The sequence below is a fragment of the Lynx canadensis genome, chromosome B2 (genome assembly GCF_007474595.2).
Source record: "Lynx canadensis isolate LIC74 chromosome B2, mLynCan4.pri.v2, whole genome shotgun sequence".
Classification (NCBI taxonomy): domain Eukaryota; kingdom Metazoa; phylum Chordata; class Mammalia; order Carnivora; family Felidae; genus Lynx; species Lynx canadensis.
The window spans coordinates 135,623,375-135,640,661 of NC_044307.1; the positions used below are offsets into that span (position 1 = coordinate 135,623,375).

The window sequence follows — 17,287 nt, forward strand, 5'->3', positions numbered from 1 at the left end:
CTTCTGCCATCATTACAGGCTTTTACAAGTGTTTCTTAAAAGAACTTCCTTACTTAAAAAAAAAAAAAGTTTATTTATTTTGAGAGAGACAGAGAGAGCATGAGCTGGGGAGGGGTAGAGAGAAGAGAGAGAATCCTAAGCGGGCTCCAGGCTCAGCACGGAGCTTGACTCAAGGCCAGATCCCACAGCTGTGGGATCATGACTGGGTGGAAATCAAGAATTTGATGCTCAACTGAGCCAACAGGTGCCCCAGAATTTCCTTACTTTCTGACAGTACAAGATGTTTTAAGCTACCCTATAGATTCCTGTCCCTCCAAGGAGTCCTTGCTCCTACACCTGGAGAATGGTATTAGAAACCAAATCTGGGTTCTCTGTGTGCTTATTGCTGCTGGAGTATCATTCCTTGTAGGACATCTCTTGCTAAGAAATTTTAAAATTTAAGTTCATTCATTCTGTACTATGAAGGTGTAAAATCTGTGTTTTTACGAATTGCAGCTATTATTTTACAGTTAAAAAATTTTTTGTTTATTTATTTTTGAGAGGGACAGAGCATGAGTAGGGGAGGGGTAGAGAGAGAGGGAGGCACAGAATCCGAAGCAGGCTCCAGGCTCTGAGCTGTCAGCACAGAGCCCAACGTGGGGCTCAAACCCATGAACTGTGAGTTCACGACCTGAGCTGAAGTGGGACGCTTAACCAACTGAGCCACCCAGGCGCCCCACCAGTTTAGTATTAATTACAGTTTAGCTTCTTATGTCCGTGGCCTGCACAAAAATTTTTTGACAGCTAATGCATTTCTACTTTTTTCCACGTGTATTCATTTTTGAGAGAGGGAGAGAGACAGAGCACAAGTGGGGGAGGGGGAGAAAGAGGGAGACAGAATCTGAAGCAGGCTCCAGGCTCTGAGCTGTCAGCACAGAGTCCCACATGGGGCTTGAACAGCTGATGCATTTCTGATGTCTGTGTTAGGCTAGTCTGTTGTCAGCTACTGACCCCCAAAGTCTAGTTATGACAGTTTAGAACTGAACATTAGTTTATCTTTTTTACTTTATTTAAATAATTTTTTAAATGTTTATTTTTGAGAGTGCAAGCAGGGGAGGGGCAGAGAGAGAGGATGAGAGGATCTGAAGTGGGCTCTGCACGGACAGCAGAGAGCCTTATGCAGGGCTTGAACCCACAAACCATGAGATCATGACCTGAGCTCAAGTCGGATGCTTAACTGATTGAGCCACCCAGGAGCCCCGAACATAAGTTTACTTTTAATTAAAAATTTTTACCTAATCAGCTGTAGTTTAGTCATTCTACTTCTCCCTGCTCACCCCCACCCTGTGGTTTTTTCACTCCTTGTACACCTAATACAGCAAAATGTTGGAATTGTTTTGATGCTAAGATAGTGTAGCTGGTAGTTTTGTACATTGCCACTTAACATGGTGGTTCAGAAGATACTGATGAAATAGTTTGAATACTTGCTTGTCAATAGTTTGGATACTTGCTTCAGACATCCCCAGGTTTCTTATCTGTAAAACTAGAGCATTGCTATAACTAGTCTGGGCTAGGTATCATATTGTTACCATAAGCTTAAATGAAGCCTTGATATGAACTATACGCTAATGAACTTGGTATTCTTCATGGACAAGATTCTAGAACGGATTACTAAAAGGATGTTTCCACAATACTATGAAATAGCAGTGTTACAAAGGAAAAGGAATTTTTCAACTTTGCAGCATTTTTGATGGGATAGCTATGTTTCTCCACAGCAACTTTGTGAAACAAGATAAATAAATGGGGCTGAATGTCAGTAAATTAGGTTGGCTTATAAAGATTTCAGTAACTGTAGCCAAATAGCAATGATTCACGTGTCACTGATAATTGGGAGGACTCAAGGAGTAGGCCTATGCACTTCAGTACATTTATCCTATCTCCTAACCAATGGGGGAGACTGTAGAACATTACAAGCAACTCTGGAAATCATCAGCTTCTGCTGAAAACATTCAAAAGAGATTGTTAGTTCTTTCCTCTATGGAAATAAGATTTGTCTTTGTAGAACAGGGATTGACCTCTAGTAAGGATCAAAGTCATCGACATTAATTCAAGAATAGGGGAAGCATAGTATAATAGACATGTAAAAAAGGCTAACGGTTTAAGTTCAACTAGTCAGCAGTCTAACTGAACAAACGTCAGAATAGTGAAAATAAGCCAAGACAGCATTACAAAGGAATATTGTACCAAGAACCAGGATGGTTAAGATTTCTGTCGGACGCTGAGCAAGGCAGACACCACCCGGGAAAGTGTTCATTTTGCAAGTCACACTTTAATGATGGTCTTTGGCAAATGGAAGTATTTTTTCCAAAGGAAAACACGATCGTGAGGTTAGTTCAGCTCACTCTGCACCGATTCCGTGTTTGCCATGGATCAGACATTGTATTAAACGCTGTTAATACAACATGCCCTGTTCTCGAGCACGTGGTCCAATAGACACTGGCTGCTAATACAGCTGCAAGCACAGCACAGGCTCTTAAAGCAGAGTATGATTTTTGTCTGAGGCCAGGGAAGGCTTTCTTGAGAATATGACATCAAAAAGGAGTTTGGAAGGGTTAGGATTTAGCCAAGGACAAGAAATACTGGGAAGAAATGCTTTGCCCATTAGAAACCATTGAAGAGATTAAAAAAGTTTACCCCAACAAGCTAGGGTACCTAGTTCTGAATACCTGCATATCTGATGAAAGATTACATTTTTTTGTGGCTCCCAGGAAGACAAACGAAAGCCAAGTTTCAGTTAAGTATATGAAAATGAATTTATTTAGTGAAACCTTATACTAAAGCACCCCAACATGATGCAAATTCAGTAAATTGATTGGTGATTGGCTATCTCACAGTAGGATCACATGATTGTTTCATTAACCCACAATAACATGACTCTTACCTTGTTTTTTTTACAGGATTGTTTTCTATTCCATCCATACACTAAAACCCTGCCATAAGGCTACATCAATAAGAGCTGTCCAAGTGAGGAGAGACTGCATTGGGAAATAGGAAACTTTATCACAGTATATTGTCAAGGGCAGGCTGGATGATAATTTGTTACGAATGCTCTGAAAGTGACAGTTAAATTTAGGTTAGAGATGCTCTCCAAGGTACCTTCCACCTCTGAGATCCTGCAGCCTTCAAAAGAAACTATTTGATAGTTTCGTGAATACAGGCAGTGACAATGAACAAATTTATAAATTAGGGTTTTTATTTATACTACATAAAGCTTATGTTTCTTATTAAATCTGAGAACCCCTCAGTTGATAGGAAATGTATCACTGTTCAAATATACTTTCTTTTACTCATGGTTACAAATACTCTTAAAACAAAGCAAAGATTCAACCTTGAAACTTGTTTCCAGCCCAAGCTAGTGTTCTAAGCCTACACATCTGGCTCCCTCCATCAATTATTTACTATAACAATCTAGGGAAATTGCATATATTGCTGCTGGAAACAAGAGAATGGTACTAGCAACATACATGAATCCTTTCAACTTTTTAGCAGCCTATAATGCAGAGGAAAGCAAAGGCACAGCAAGCTTACCACTCACTGTGCATGAAAAATGTGGGCCCAGGAGCTAGTCCTCCAAGAGGGATATCAACTCAGGGCCCACTCAGAGCACGGGTGGTAGCCTGCTGGATGGGAGAATGCCCGGAGGGTAAAGAAAGGGACACTGAGATCTGCGCTGCAGCAAGATATTTACATAAAGGGAAATAGTCAACAGAAAATTAATAGCTCTGTTGTTATTATGGAAACCATGTGATTACTGCTGGGGAATGTATTTCGATAAATATAACATGATATATTTCATTTTTAACAAATTACACACACATTGATGGGTGGAAAAGGGAATGAAAAGACTATGAATTGTCTCTGTTTAACATTATAAGCACTTACAATTTTCTCTTGCCTTTTTTTCCTGTAATGAATTACTTCTGTAATGACAGAAAATCTTAAAAACTAGTCTCAGAAATAAAACTATAAACATTAAAAATTCCTATGGCAACATTTTCTTCTGATTCTTTGCAATTCAAGTTACTAATTATATCAAATATTTTTGAGACAAATATATATAAAAAAGCGGATTACATTTATGTATTCCATTTAAAAATGTTGACAAAAAACCCCAAACCAAAAGCCCTGAGGTAAGGTGGCATTAAAAAATTGAAAATATTTATTAGGACAGAAAAACAAAACTTTACCATAATTACTACCACTGGAATTATAAATAAAGTAAATGAATACATTCTCCAAGAGCTTAATAGCAGTGATTTGTCATTAAGGTCTTGATGTTCAAGAACACATTTAATTTAACAAACTTTGAAAAGACAAAGTTACTAAATTGTCTTTAGGCACTACATATTAACCTGAAACTAATGGAACATTTTGTCAACTATACTCAAAACAAACAAAAGAAAACACTACAAGTTAGGTCATCGTTAGCACTGTAGATAAGGACAAAGACATCAAAAGAGTAAAGACATCTTTACTCTTATCACATCATCATACTAGTCTTATACACGTGATCTTCAAATTTCAGTTTGGAAGTTGGATCACTTATCAATGTCAAATTCTGTTTTATTGCACAATGTCCGGTTTGGCAATTTTGAACAACGTTGTAAAACTAAACAAAAGTAAAAATCCTTAGGAAAAATGTACTTTTTTCAAGAAAAATGAAGCTGGGTCCAAGCAGTTGATATAGTTCTGTTCAAACCTACTCTAACCTGTCATAACACTTTCCTTTAAAAAAATGTGAACACTACAAAAAAATTGTCATTTTTGTTCTATTCAATTCTTTATGAAGAAGTTTATTAAACTTATTAAGGAAAGAAAATGTGGAAGGGCTGAAGAAAATATCTACAATATACAGGATAAACATCAACATTGGCTAGTGCCACCAGGGAGGGGCATATCCCTCACACTGTCAATAAAAAGGACAGGAACCTGTTGGTGGTTTGAGAATATTAAGTCTCACAACATCAAAGATGAAGAGCTGGGTCCACGAGCTGTCCAGAACGGCCTGTTTGAAGGCAGTGTCTACATCAGCAAAAGGATCCCTCTAATATTCTTCTACATGTTCCAATTCTCTTCTCACCAGTCATCTATCAGACTCTACGACTATGAGGGGAACATTCAACTGACAAAAACCAACGCTGGTCATCAACATCAACAATAGGTGACTGAAGCTTCCTCTGCCAATTTCACATTTTCCAATCATAAAAATATGCATAGAAGTGGTAATTCAAAAGGCTAACTATATGCTTTACCTGAAATCATGTAACTACAGTATTTTCATGAAAAAAGTTGTCTAGTAACATAAATTGCTTCTGCATCAGTTCCACAAACAAGACAAGGACCTAAAACATCCAAACTGTTTACAGACAAAGTCCTGCTGGGAAGCAAGCTTGTAATTTCAATACGGTCTTTTGCAGGATCAGTGCTGAGCCAGGAGCTTATAAGAGACTGGTGAACATTAGCCTGGTTACTAATGCTGTGAGACAAAAAAGTGCTACTTCTTCCTCCTGTGAGAAAAGAAAAGAGAAGGGGAAAACAGCTTTCAAGACCAATTTTGTATTAGTAAACATCTGAAATTCTACGGATATTGTTAAAAGGCTAGGATTTAAACTTTATTCTCAGAATAACAGAGTGATAAATCCATTATCACACATCACCATTTTTGACCAAATGCACATTCAGTGATATTAACTGCTTGCATTTCCATGGGACAATATGGATATCAGATTTGAAGTCGTTAGGCAAGGCAGATTTTGACTGTCTTTCTGTTGATTATTTAATGGACAGTCTCAGAAACGTAGCATGAAAACCTCTGGCTGTGCGAAGTTAGCCAGTTTCTGGCATTTGTGGTCATCAGCAGTACAGCAGTAAGCAGCTGACAGATTTCAAGCCCTGATACTAGAATTTACCCTGAAGCAGAAGAATGGAAACATTCTGTCATCCTTTAACGTCAAAAATCTGAGAACTTCTAATATGGTATTTGAAACTATAACAAAATTACACACAAGAATCTTCATTAAACCCTTTACCTTGGTTAAACAGTGATGATTTTTCAGGTACATCTGTGGAGGCATCCCAATGCCAGAGGGATCCATCCTCAGAACAAGTAAATAGATGATCTGGGTTGGATGGGTGAAAGTGAACTTCCCACACTAAAAGATAAGAACCAAGAAGCTAATTCCTGTGCAGATTGGTTGAACAAACTTTAAAACCCGGTCTCTATGCATCATCTTCCATTAACTCCACCACATACCTTCAACCCCCAAGTGTGTGATAAAAATCAAAGGCTTCAGAATTAAAGAAAAGACACAATATAATTCTCCAAATGGCTATAACATGTAGATAGGATAAAGAAGCCAAGTAAATCTACTTGTGTATTGGGCCAGCAAATGAATGAAAATAAAGGCTAACCATTTGACCTATTACATTTTTTTAACGTTTATTTATCTTGAGAGAGAGAGAGAGAGAGAGAGAGAGAGCGAGCACACACATCTCAGGGAGGGGCAGAGAGCAAGGAAGAGAGAGAATCCCAAGCAGGCTTCTCACTGTCAGCGCAGAGCCCAATGTGGGTCTTTGATCCCACAGGCCTCCAGATCATGACCTGAGCTGAAATCATGAGTTGGACACTTAACAGAGTCACCCAGGTGCCCCAACCTATTACATCTTTTTATGGAAAAGTATGACAATGGGAGAATTCTAAAAGTATTTTAATTGTAAGTTCTCTTATTTTTAATGCTTGTGTCATTAACATATGAAGGTTCTATTACTGGGAAGACTGAGAGAAGACCATAAAAGCAATATGCAAATGAATTTCAACTTTGCTTCATGTCAGGATTCCGGATAATTCTGGTATATATCACAGAAATAGCAACTAGCTCCTAGCAAACTAAAACCTAGCAATATTCCCAGAATCTGGACTCAGTTTCAGATGGAGGGCTATTAAGAAGCCAATTTGGGATTTAGGACCCCTCAAGTTCTAAAACTTTAAGAGAACTTCCCGTGTCAAAAGACAAATGGGAGCCAATGACTGGCCAGGACGCCTTAGGAAATTATCTGCAGTGTGCAGATAAAACGGGTAGTGTGAACAAGAGTTCAGGGATTCTGGATTAGAAGCTTAAAGAGACAGCATAGAAGGTGCCCAGGGCATAGCATATAAAGTTATTATAAGGCACATACTTGCAACCTAGCAATTCTCATTCTGACCATTACCACAATTAAGCATCATGCCACAGAACATAAAAAGCTCACCTTCTTCAGGAGAGCATGTTCTGGGCAAATTCCTATGTAAAATACATTGATACTGTTTCATTAAGACATAGTGAAACGAAACAGCCTGTAGAGCCAGAAGCAGAATGTACAAACCTAGATTCTTAAATATTTATTTTCAAAATAGAAAACAAACCTCTATACTAACATCATATCTCATTTCTAGCCAAGAGTCAGGGTGAATCAAAAGAATACATCACAATCTACTACATTTCTGTATATTGCTCAGCAATGCAGTCTGGCAGTTAAAAAGGGGCTCGAAGAAGAGATCTGAAAGTCTGTAATTTTACTACCACTGGCTTAGTCAACATCAGATTCTGTGAGGACATAACCTATTTCTTTTTATTTCTTTTTTCTTTCCTGGGCATGGTTATAATTAGAAGAGGCAAAATAATTCTATCCTTTTATTTGCTTCTTGAATATAAACTTAAAAGTCATTTATCTTTCCAAGGTAATAATGTGATACTTAAACTGATAAGTTGCAATATTGGTGTGTTTGTTCTTTTGTACTTTTACTCAAGTAGGGCTTAATATAAACCTCTCAAGTCAGAATTTAAAACTATAACCCAGTCATGGTATCAAAGATGGTGATAAAACGAAAAATTTCTATGCAGTCAACTCCCCACCAAAATCAAAAGATGAACAACAAAAAAAAGACAAGATCCTCTATCTACCGCTCTTTTTAAAAAACAAAACAGGTACAACAAAAAATTGAAGAACACACAGATTAGCAAATATTAATAATGATGGCCTACATTTGCATGGGAAAAGGGCATCCTCTCACAGGCAATATAAACTGTATGAGTATGGCAATATAAACTGGTATTACCTTTATGTATAACAGTTTGATAACATGTATTGCAACTTTAAAATTATGCAAACATTTTGGGTCATTGATTCTACTTCTAAAGAATTATCCGAAGAAAATAAGGGCATAAAGATGAACATGTAAGAATAATCACTGTGGTTTTGGATATAATATTGAAAACATATGTTGAAGTACCTAAACGTCAAATGAAAAGTGATTATTACATTTATACAATGCAGCCAAAAGCTACAACGTAAAATGATCCATATGTATCGTTACAGAAAGCTGCCTACATTAGTACCAACAAAAACTTGTGCATCTCCATAGCACTTACTTTCAGCTTCGTGAGCTTTCAGCAGAGACACAGGCATAGTACCTTGTCTAACATCCCAAATACTCAGCATTCCATCCTGGCCACCGGTGGCTACCACATGCTGCTGGTTGGGATGTCTATCAACACAGTGGAGGGGCACTCGGTCACCAGTCCTTTTGTGGGAGATACAATGACATCAAACATGCTGTCAAGTAGAATTTATCTTTGCACAATCCATGAAAACATGTTTCCCTCTAGTAACTAAATGATGGCCTCTGTGGCCTGAGCCACTGGTTGAACTTAAATTGTGTCCAAAAATTGAGTGCATTAAATACGTTTCCAAATACTAGAACTCTGGGAGGGAATTAAAGGCCAAAGTAATTTATTCTCTCTACAATTTGGAGACATAAGGAGCAAGATCATCTGATGGTAAGATGTGCAAACATATTTCCATTTCTTGGCATTTTAGAAACATTATGTGTCAACTAAACAGCACAGTGTTTACTTCTACCTTATTTAATATTTTGTTTATATAATTACTTTTTCAGTTTGACACATTTTATATTCCTCTTTTCTAATTTTTTAAAATGAAAAGTGCATTTTATTTTTTCAGACATTTTTATTTATTTTTTAAATATAATCTATTGTCAAATTGACTAACATACAGTGTGTACAGGGTGCTCTTGGTTTGAGGGGTGGATTCCTATGGTTCATCGCTTATATACAACACCCAGTGCTCATCCCAACAAGTGCCCTCCTCAATGCCCATCACCCATTTTCCTCTCTCCCCCTGCCCCCCATCAATCCTCAGTTTGTACTCTGTATGTAAGAGTCTCTTATGGTTTGACTATTCTTTTTTTTTTTAATGTTTATTTATTTTTGAGAGAGAGACAGAGCATGAGTGGGAGAGGGGCAGAGAGAGAGGGACAGGCAGAATCTGAAACAGGCTCCAGGCTCTGAGCGGTCAGCAGAGAGCCCCATGTGGGGCTCAAACTCATGAACTGCAAGATCATGACCAGAACCGACTGAGCTACCCAGGTGCCCCAACACATTCTATATTCTTAGAGAAAATAGCACACATAAGGGATTTTTGCTCAGAAAAAAATATCTTGGATTGTATTTTTTTTTATAGTTACTATCAGTAGCATCAATTATTGAGCAAAAATAAATTCCCCATTAAATGATACAAACTTCAAAGAGATAAAGGCTCTGAATCAATACAAAAATATTTACTAAATGCAGCACAGGAATCCCAAGCCCATCAAATTATACTTGCTTTATCAAATTTAATTAGTGATCATTCTCTCTTCAAATGCAATTAAATACAATATTGTTTAAAATCAGTTGCTATGGGGCACCTGGGTGCTCAGTCGGTTAAGCATCTGACTTCAGCTCAGGACATGATCTCGCAGTGTGTGATTTCGGACCCCATGTCAGGTTCTGTGCTGAAAGCTCAGAGCCTGGAGCCTGCTTGGGATTTTGTGTCTTCCTCTCTCTGCCCCTCACCGGATCATGCTCGCTCTCTCTCTCTCTCTCAAAAATAAACACTAAAAAAATGTAAAGTCAGTTGCTATAAACAATCAAACGTTAACTATGTATTACACTACTGAAATTACAAATGAAAACTTACAGTGATAGTATCTGAGAAGGCTCATTTCCTTGTTTTCTGAAATCCCATATTTTTAACTGCCCAATTGAATTTACTGTAAGAATCTCAGGAGTTCGAAGGAAGGTTACAGCATGGAGCGTACTGCTATCTGCGTTGTCTACAAATTAAGAAAACAGTAGTGCCTGTTAAGAAGTCCTTTTTTTCCAGGAAAATCTTAAATCACATTCCTTCTATTAATTGAACTATTACAAGTGAACTTTTAAATGAATCAGTTTAATTTCTATAGTAAAAAGAAACAGTAATATATACATTAAAATAGACTCTCCTTTGATAGAAAAATGGTATCACTCATAAAACATCTGTTTTCTGCATAAAGGGCTGAATTTTGACATATTTCTCTATTCCACTTTAGATTATTACCCTCCATTGCTGAGAAAAATTTCAAGTTCCTCTCTATCCAATTTTATACCTTCCACTAGTGGTTAAGCCAGCAACTCCAAACCTCAGGGCTTCCTATAGAGCTCATTCTGAACTTGTGTCATCTGGCTGACTCATCTCAAATCTGTTCATCTTTAGGGGCACCTGGCTGGCTCACTTGGTAGAGCGTGCAACTCTTGATCTCAAGGTTATAAGTTTAAGCCCCATGCTGGGTGTAGAGATAGAATCTTAAAAAAAATAATAAATCAATTCATCTTTTGTTTCATCAACTCTCTTCTCCATGAAGTCCTTCCAGACTGGTATACCGGTCCTTTTCCTTTTCCCAGAGTGTTTAAGTTTATATCACATAATTTAGCATACACTTTTGTGATACTCCTCCAAACTCCAGGCAATCGTCCTTAACAGTTAAATGAGTATACCTCAGAACTCAAAAGAATAATAAGCAACACAACTGATTCATGGGTTCAGTCCACGGAAGTTCTGATTCAGGTCTCGGGTGGTGGGTTGTTGAAACTCTCATCAGGCAAGTCTACGTGAAGCATAGTTGAGAATTACTGTACTAGAATAATCCTTCTAAAGCATGACAGGGAGGATAACATTCCCTTGCTCAAAAAGTTTCAATGGCTCTCTAGGTGTCCACCTAACAAAATGTAACCTCTGCAGCTGCACATTAGACTTCACAACCCGGTCCCAATTCACGTTTCTTGTGAATTCAGGTGTGAGGTGGTATCTCGCTGTGGTTTTGATTTGTATTTCCCTGATGATGAGTGATGTGGAGCATTTTTTCATGTGTCACCTCTCCTATAGTTGTATCTAAAGTTGGGCTAAACTACACTTTTTGTCATTCTCTCAATGGACTTATCCTGTCCCCACATTATTCCCTTTGTCTGGTGTGCCATCTTTCAGTAATATTTGTGGCTTAGAACCTAGTTTAAATTAATTGCCACTTGCTCCTCAAGTCTTTACTTGGTAATCCCCTCCAGCCAAACCAAACCAAACAAAACAAAAAATCAAAAGTTTATTTTTCCTTTGTAGTCACTCATTCATATGTGCCTTATCGACCTATCATCTTGTAAAGAGATCTTACTTTTTTATCCAAGGGATACAGGTGTGCTGTTTCAAAGGGGCACATGTACCCCAACGTTTATAGCAGCACTATCAACAATAGCGAAAGTATGGAAAGAGCCCAAATGTCCATCTATGGATGAATGGATAAAGAAGATGTGGTATATATATACAATGGAGTATTTAAAAAAAAAAAAAAAAAAATTTTTTTTTAAATGTTCATTTATTTTTGAGACAGAGAGAGACAGAGCATGAACGGGGGAGGGGCAGAGAGCGAGGGAGACACAGAATTGGAAGCAGGCTCCAGGCTCTGAGCCATCAGCCCAGAGCCCGAAGCGGGGCTCAACCCCACGGACTGCGAGATCGTGACCTGAGCTGAAGTCGGACGCTTAACCGACTGAGCCACCCAGGTGCCCGTATATACAATGAAGTATTACTCGCCAATCAAAAAGAATGAAATCTTGCCATCTGTAACAACATGGATGCAAATAGAGAGTATAATGCTAAGTGAATTTAGTTAGAGAAAGACAAATATAATATGACTTCACTCATATGAGGACTTTAAGACACAAAACAGATGAACATAGGGAAGGGAAGCAAAAATAATATAAAAACAGGGAGGGGGACAAAACATAAGAGACTCTTAAATATAATAGAACAAACAGAGGGTTGCTGGAGGGGTGTGGGAGGGTGGATAGGCTAAACAGGTGTGGGGCATTAAGGAATCTACTCCTGAAATCATTGTTGCACTATATGCTAACTTGGATATAAATTAAAACAAATAAGTTATTAACAAAATGTAAAAAAAAAAAAAAAAAAAAATCTTTGTACATTTTTACATCCTTCAAACACAGCATTGTGTTTACTTAGCATATGGTAGTTGCTTAATATACTATAATTAACAATTAATATATTAAAATACATTTTAATAATAACTTATTAAAAACTTAAAAGTTTATTTATTATTGAGAGACAGGGAGAGACAGAGCATGAGCACGGGAGGGGTAAAGAGAGGGGGAAACGCAGAATCCAAAGCAGGCTCCAGGCTCTGACCTGTCAGCACAGAGCCCGACACAGGGCAACTCACAAACTGTGAGATCATGACCTGAGCTGAAGTCAGACACTTAACTGACTGAGCCACCCAGGCACCCCAAAATAGGATTTTTCTTACCTATGGTTCTTACAGCCTCCTTGTGATCAGCTCTGAAGAGATTTATTCGACCATCTTCTCCAACTGTGACAATTTCTGGGTTGTCGCACACAACACCCGTGCATGGTGCACTGCTACGGGAAGGACTGCCCGGACCTGTGTGGTAGTGAGCTGTGGTCCACTGCTGGCTGACTGACAAAGTCTAGGTGTCAGAAGTGGGAATACGATTAATCAAAGCAAAGCCCTAAAAACTAGCACTTTCCCCTGAATAAAGACTATTTTAAAATTCTGTCTCACACCCTTCTAGAAAATGAGTAACTTTCTCCTTTTTCCTTTGTATTTCTGAGTACTAAAGCTTAGAAACTACTTTCATCAAAGCTCTGTGTACACTGGGTTAGATTAAAAAAGAATGCTACTCAATAATACAGTAGAACCTTGGGTAAGTAGTAACTTGTTCTGCGTTCTGTGAGTGTTCCACATGACAAACATTTCTAATAAATTTTAACTTGATAAACGAGTGTTGTCTTGCAATACGAGTAATACAGGACGCCAAACGTCCCATGATCACAACTAAGCCAACGGTTCTTCTCTCTTGCACGCGTGCCTGAGGGGCAGGATTGTGGGTGATTGTCTTCTGTGCTCAAATGCTTGGTTTCAGGCCATGGTGTTTGGCAGAAAATCAGTGATTTTTCAGAATGCTGGAAGGTGCCCACAAACTGGCACTAGGGTATTTTTTGTCACTTCAAAGCATCTATGGACAGTCCTTTGCTTTTTCATACAAGAGTAAGCTTAGGAATGCTTTGCTTCATTCTACATCATTGAATAGGTTTCTTGTTAAAGTTGCACAAAAAGAAAAAGATTTCATTGAGCCAACAGACAGCAGTGATTGTTAGTGAAAGTGAAAGTTATCCTACACAATAACGCTCCTCTCTCTTGTCTCCCTCACACCAGCCACAAAGGTTTTCAAAGGTAAGTGCAGGTTAATTTATTTTTCTTTATATTTTGTATTAGCTTTATTATTTTGTATTATATTATAGTATTGTAATCATTTTTATGTATTTTTGGGTTGTGGAATGAATCATCTCAGTTTCCATTATTTCTTATGGGGAAATCTGCTTTGATACACAAGTGCTTTGGACTACAACTCTGTTTCCAAAACAAATTACGCTCACAAACCAAAGTTTTACTGTATCTCAAATATCTCAAATTAAAGATATGGTTTTAGTTATGTCATTTTTTTTTAAAGATTTTATGTTTTTAAAGTAATCTCTATACCTAATGTGGGGCTTGAACCTACACTCCCAAGGTCAAGAGTCACATGCTGTACTGAGTCAGACAGACACCCCAGAGAGTTATGTGCTCAAAAGCAACTCTAAATTCTTAAGGGAATTAGCCAACATTTGAGAAATAAACCTCTATAGCATTTTCTAAGTGGCCTCATTAAGAAAACTACTTAAAAAGATCTGGGTCTTATATTTACTAAGCGTGTTTATTTGGAAAATGACCTTTATTAACCTGAAAATCTAAACAAACACTCTTTTCCAGCAACTTAAAACCATTACTAGATATGGGGCTATTTTATCTTATTTATGTATTTATTTAAAAGTTTATTTATTTTTAGAGAGAGACAGAAGAGCAAGTGAGGGAGGGCAGAGGGGGAGGGGGGAGGGAGGGGAGGGGAGGAGAAAGAGAAAGAGAGAGAGAGAGAGAGAGAGAGAGAGAGAGAGGATCCCAAGCAGGCTCCACGCTGTCAATGAAGAGCTCAATGCAGGCCTCAAATCCACAAACCATGAGATCATGATCTGAGATGAAACCAAAAGTCGGATGCTTAACCAACTGAGCCACCCAGGTGCCCCCACATGGGACTATTTTAAAGGACTGCCCTACCATTATGCTCTGAAGGTCAGTATTCAGACTTTTAATATACAAGGCATTGAAAAAAATGTCAAGTCTTCCTATAGTCTATCCTCTCCAATTAAAACCAAGGTTCTATTCACAGAAGCAAAGTAGCTGTTCCTGTTCTCATGATACCTGAGCTAGAAGGTGCTCTTTCTTTCTTTGACAGATCAGAATAGCAACTTAAAAGAGAAAAATATAGGAAAATTACTTGCCAGAATAATATACTGATAGGTCAGGACTAACAGAATTTAAAGATAACCAATTTCAGTAAAGGCTGACACAAACCTGGTTCTAGACTTAGCCTACTAAAACATAGGTAATATGATACCTCCCCACTCCATATTTTGGGAGTATGAAACTTATTTGTGTCATTATTAAATACAGTCCTGTTTAGGCCCTTCTAAAAATAATTAAAATACAAATTCAGTTTTCAAGCAAAAATTCTTTACCTGGTTATTAGGATGGTGAAGGAAAACTGTTACGCATCCTGTTGATGAAGCAGCTACAATTCTTTCCTGGTCAAAAAACTAAATAGAAAATTCCTGCTTGTTATAGATTCAGAAATATTGATAAGGAGGAAGCCCATTTGGTTAACCCAATTACTAGCATAACAATTTTAATATGCAACGAGCCTATAAATGCTAAACAAATAAAATGTGATGATGGGTCTGAAAGTAAAAACCACTATTCAAACAAGAGGATTTTCATGAAGAATAAATAACATTTTTTCCCCCTAAACTCCTTTGCCTATAACTGATTTAATTTTGGACTGCTACCAGACAGGTTTAGAAAATAATCATTCTCAGAGTCAGGTAGCTTTCTATAGAAGAAAATGCAGGGAGTTTGAAGTCCTACAGATCAGGATTTGAAAACTTACTAATTCCATTCCCTCTACTTTACTGGCTTTGAAACATTGGCCAAGTTAAGTTCTCTAAGCCTTGGTACACCTTTAAAATGGAAGAAGTAATCTCCACTTAGGGGGTTGTGATAAGAATTCAAAAAGCAAAACCATACAAAGTGCCTTGCACAGTATTTGTCACTTAGTGACAAAGAACACTTGATTCACAAACGTGATGAAAATTACTTTACTTATGTAAAGTTCCCAAAATAGATGGACAACTAATTAAACAAATCAAGATTAAAACGAAAACTGAGATGAAATCTGCACCCCCCTTCCCCAGTTCTGATTCTGCTATTAAGTGGCTATACAACGTTGGCAAATCATAACCTATAGAGAACTCAGTTTCCTGTAAAGCCGGAATGAAACTAGACAAACTTTAAGGTCCTTTAGATATCTAATTACTCTCAGTTTTTTAAAAGTTAGCTTTTCGATATTACAAAGACTTACTTGTAAATCCATGACATCACCGTGGTGTTTGATATCACACAATAACTGATGTTCTCCTTCAAATCCTCCATCAGAGTCAACGTTCCCAAAATCTCCAATAGACCACAGAGAAACATAATTTTCCTGTAAAGCATAAAGTTTTCCCTTGAGATGAAATAAACGTCAAACTCTCGAAAATTAAAATTTGTATTGCTTTCAAGCAACCTTGCTTTAAAAGCATCTCAGACAAATGGCAAGGTGATACTTTAAAACACAAGAGATTCGAGGCTCAAGCACACCATCGATGGCTGAGGTACCGGACAACCGAGCCTCAGACACGAACTCGGGGGAGGGAGAAGGAGAGAAGCTAGAAGGCGAGAGTTCGCGCGCTGAACGCGGACGGCGCGGTTCCAGGAGAGACGGAGGAGGGAGGAACTTCCTGCCCGGGAATGGAGGTACCTCATTGTCCCAAGAGCCCGTAGCGAAGGTCTCGGCGGTCTGCAGGCTCCCCGGAGGTACCGGTCGCCACCGGGTTTTGCTGATTTTCTGAGACACAAACTTAGCATAAATTTCCTCCATGCCAAAAGCAACCACAGCAGATACAGCAAGAAGCACCGCGCGCGCCTCTCAGTCCCGCCCCTTCCCGCGGAGTCCTGATTGGATCGGACGTTACCAAACGGACGGTGGCTGCGGAGAGCCAATTCTCTTCCATGGGAGTGTGGTAACCACCAAACCCAAAGTGGAAGGAAATTGGGGTGCCCTTCCTCACCAATATGGCTCTGAACAGAATCTAATCAGTATGGCTCTGAACAGAGTCCAGTCAGTATAGGAACACTAAAACAGTGCGCTTGTGCAATAACTGTGCAATATAAAGCAAATTTAAGGGGCGCTTGGGTGGCTCTGTTAAGCGTCCAACTGCAGCTCAGCTCGTGATCTCAGGGTTTGTGAGTTCTATCCTGCATCAGGCTCTGTGCTGACAGCTCAGAGGCTGGAGCTTGCTTCAGATTCTGTGTCTCCCTCTTTCTCCGCCTCTTCCCCTCTCATGCTGTGTGTGTCTCTCTCTCAAAAATAAACATTTTTAAAACATTTTTTTAAAAAGCAAATTTGAGAGCAAAAACAAAACAAAATCAACGCAGGAGAAACCACCTAGTAGCCACACCTAAGCATTATGGTTTGCATTCCAGGACCCATAGAAAAGCTTGAAAATCCCCCAATTCTCTTGGAAGTACGTACATTACTCTACAAACTTACTGGTAGTCCCTCAAATACTCTGCTTCAAAGTTGTTAATACCCACTGTCAGAGCCTAGAGTTGGAATTCTAAAAACTCCAATTCTAGTTTTGATGCCCATTGCCTAGCTGTGTAACCTTTCTC

General features: G+C 38.4%; 1 protein-coding gene across 1 annotated transcript; it reads right to left on the reverse strand.

The window, feature by feature from the left end:
- Window positions 1-2,914: 2,914 nt before the first annotated feature.
- Window positions 2,915-16,554, reverse strand: NUP43 (nucleoporin 43). The gene is made up of 8 exons (XM_030316575.2): window positions 16,374-16,554; window positions 15,936-16,058; window positions 15,037-15,114; window positions 12,710-12,890; window positions 10,057-10,192; window positions 8,448-8,599; window positions 6,069-6,191; window positions 2,915-5,546 (listed from the first exon to the last, which is right to left on the reverse strand). Exons 1-8 carry the CDS (start codon window positions 16,491-16,493, stop codon window positions 5,317-5,319), a joined length of 1,143 nt encoding a protein of 380 aa, XP_030172435.1. The 5' UTR covers window positions 16,494-16,554; the 3' UTR covers window positions 2,915-5,316.
- Between the last annotated feature and the right edge of the window lie 733 nt (window positions 16,555-17,287).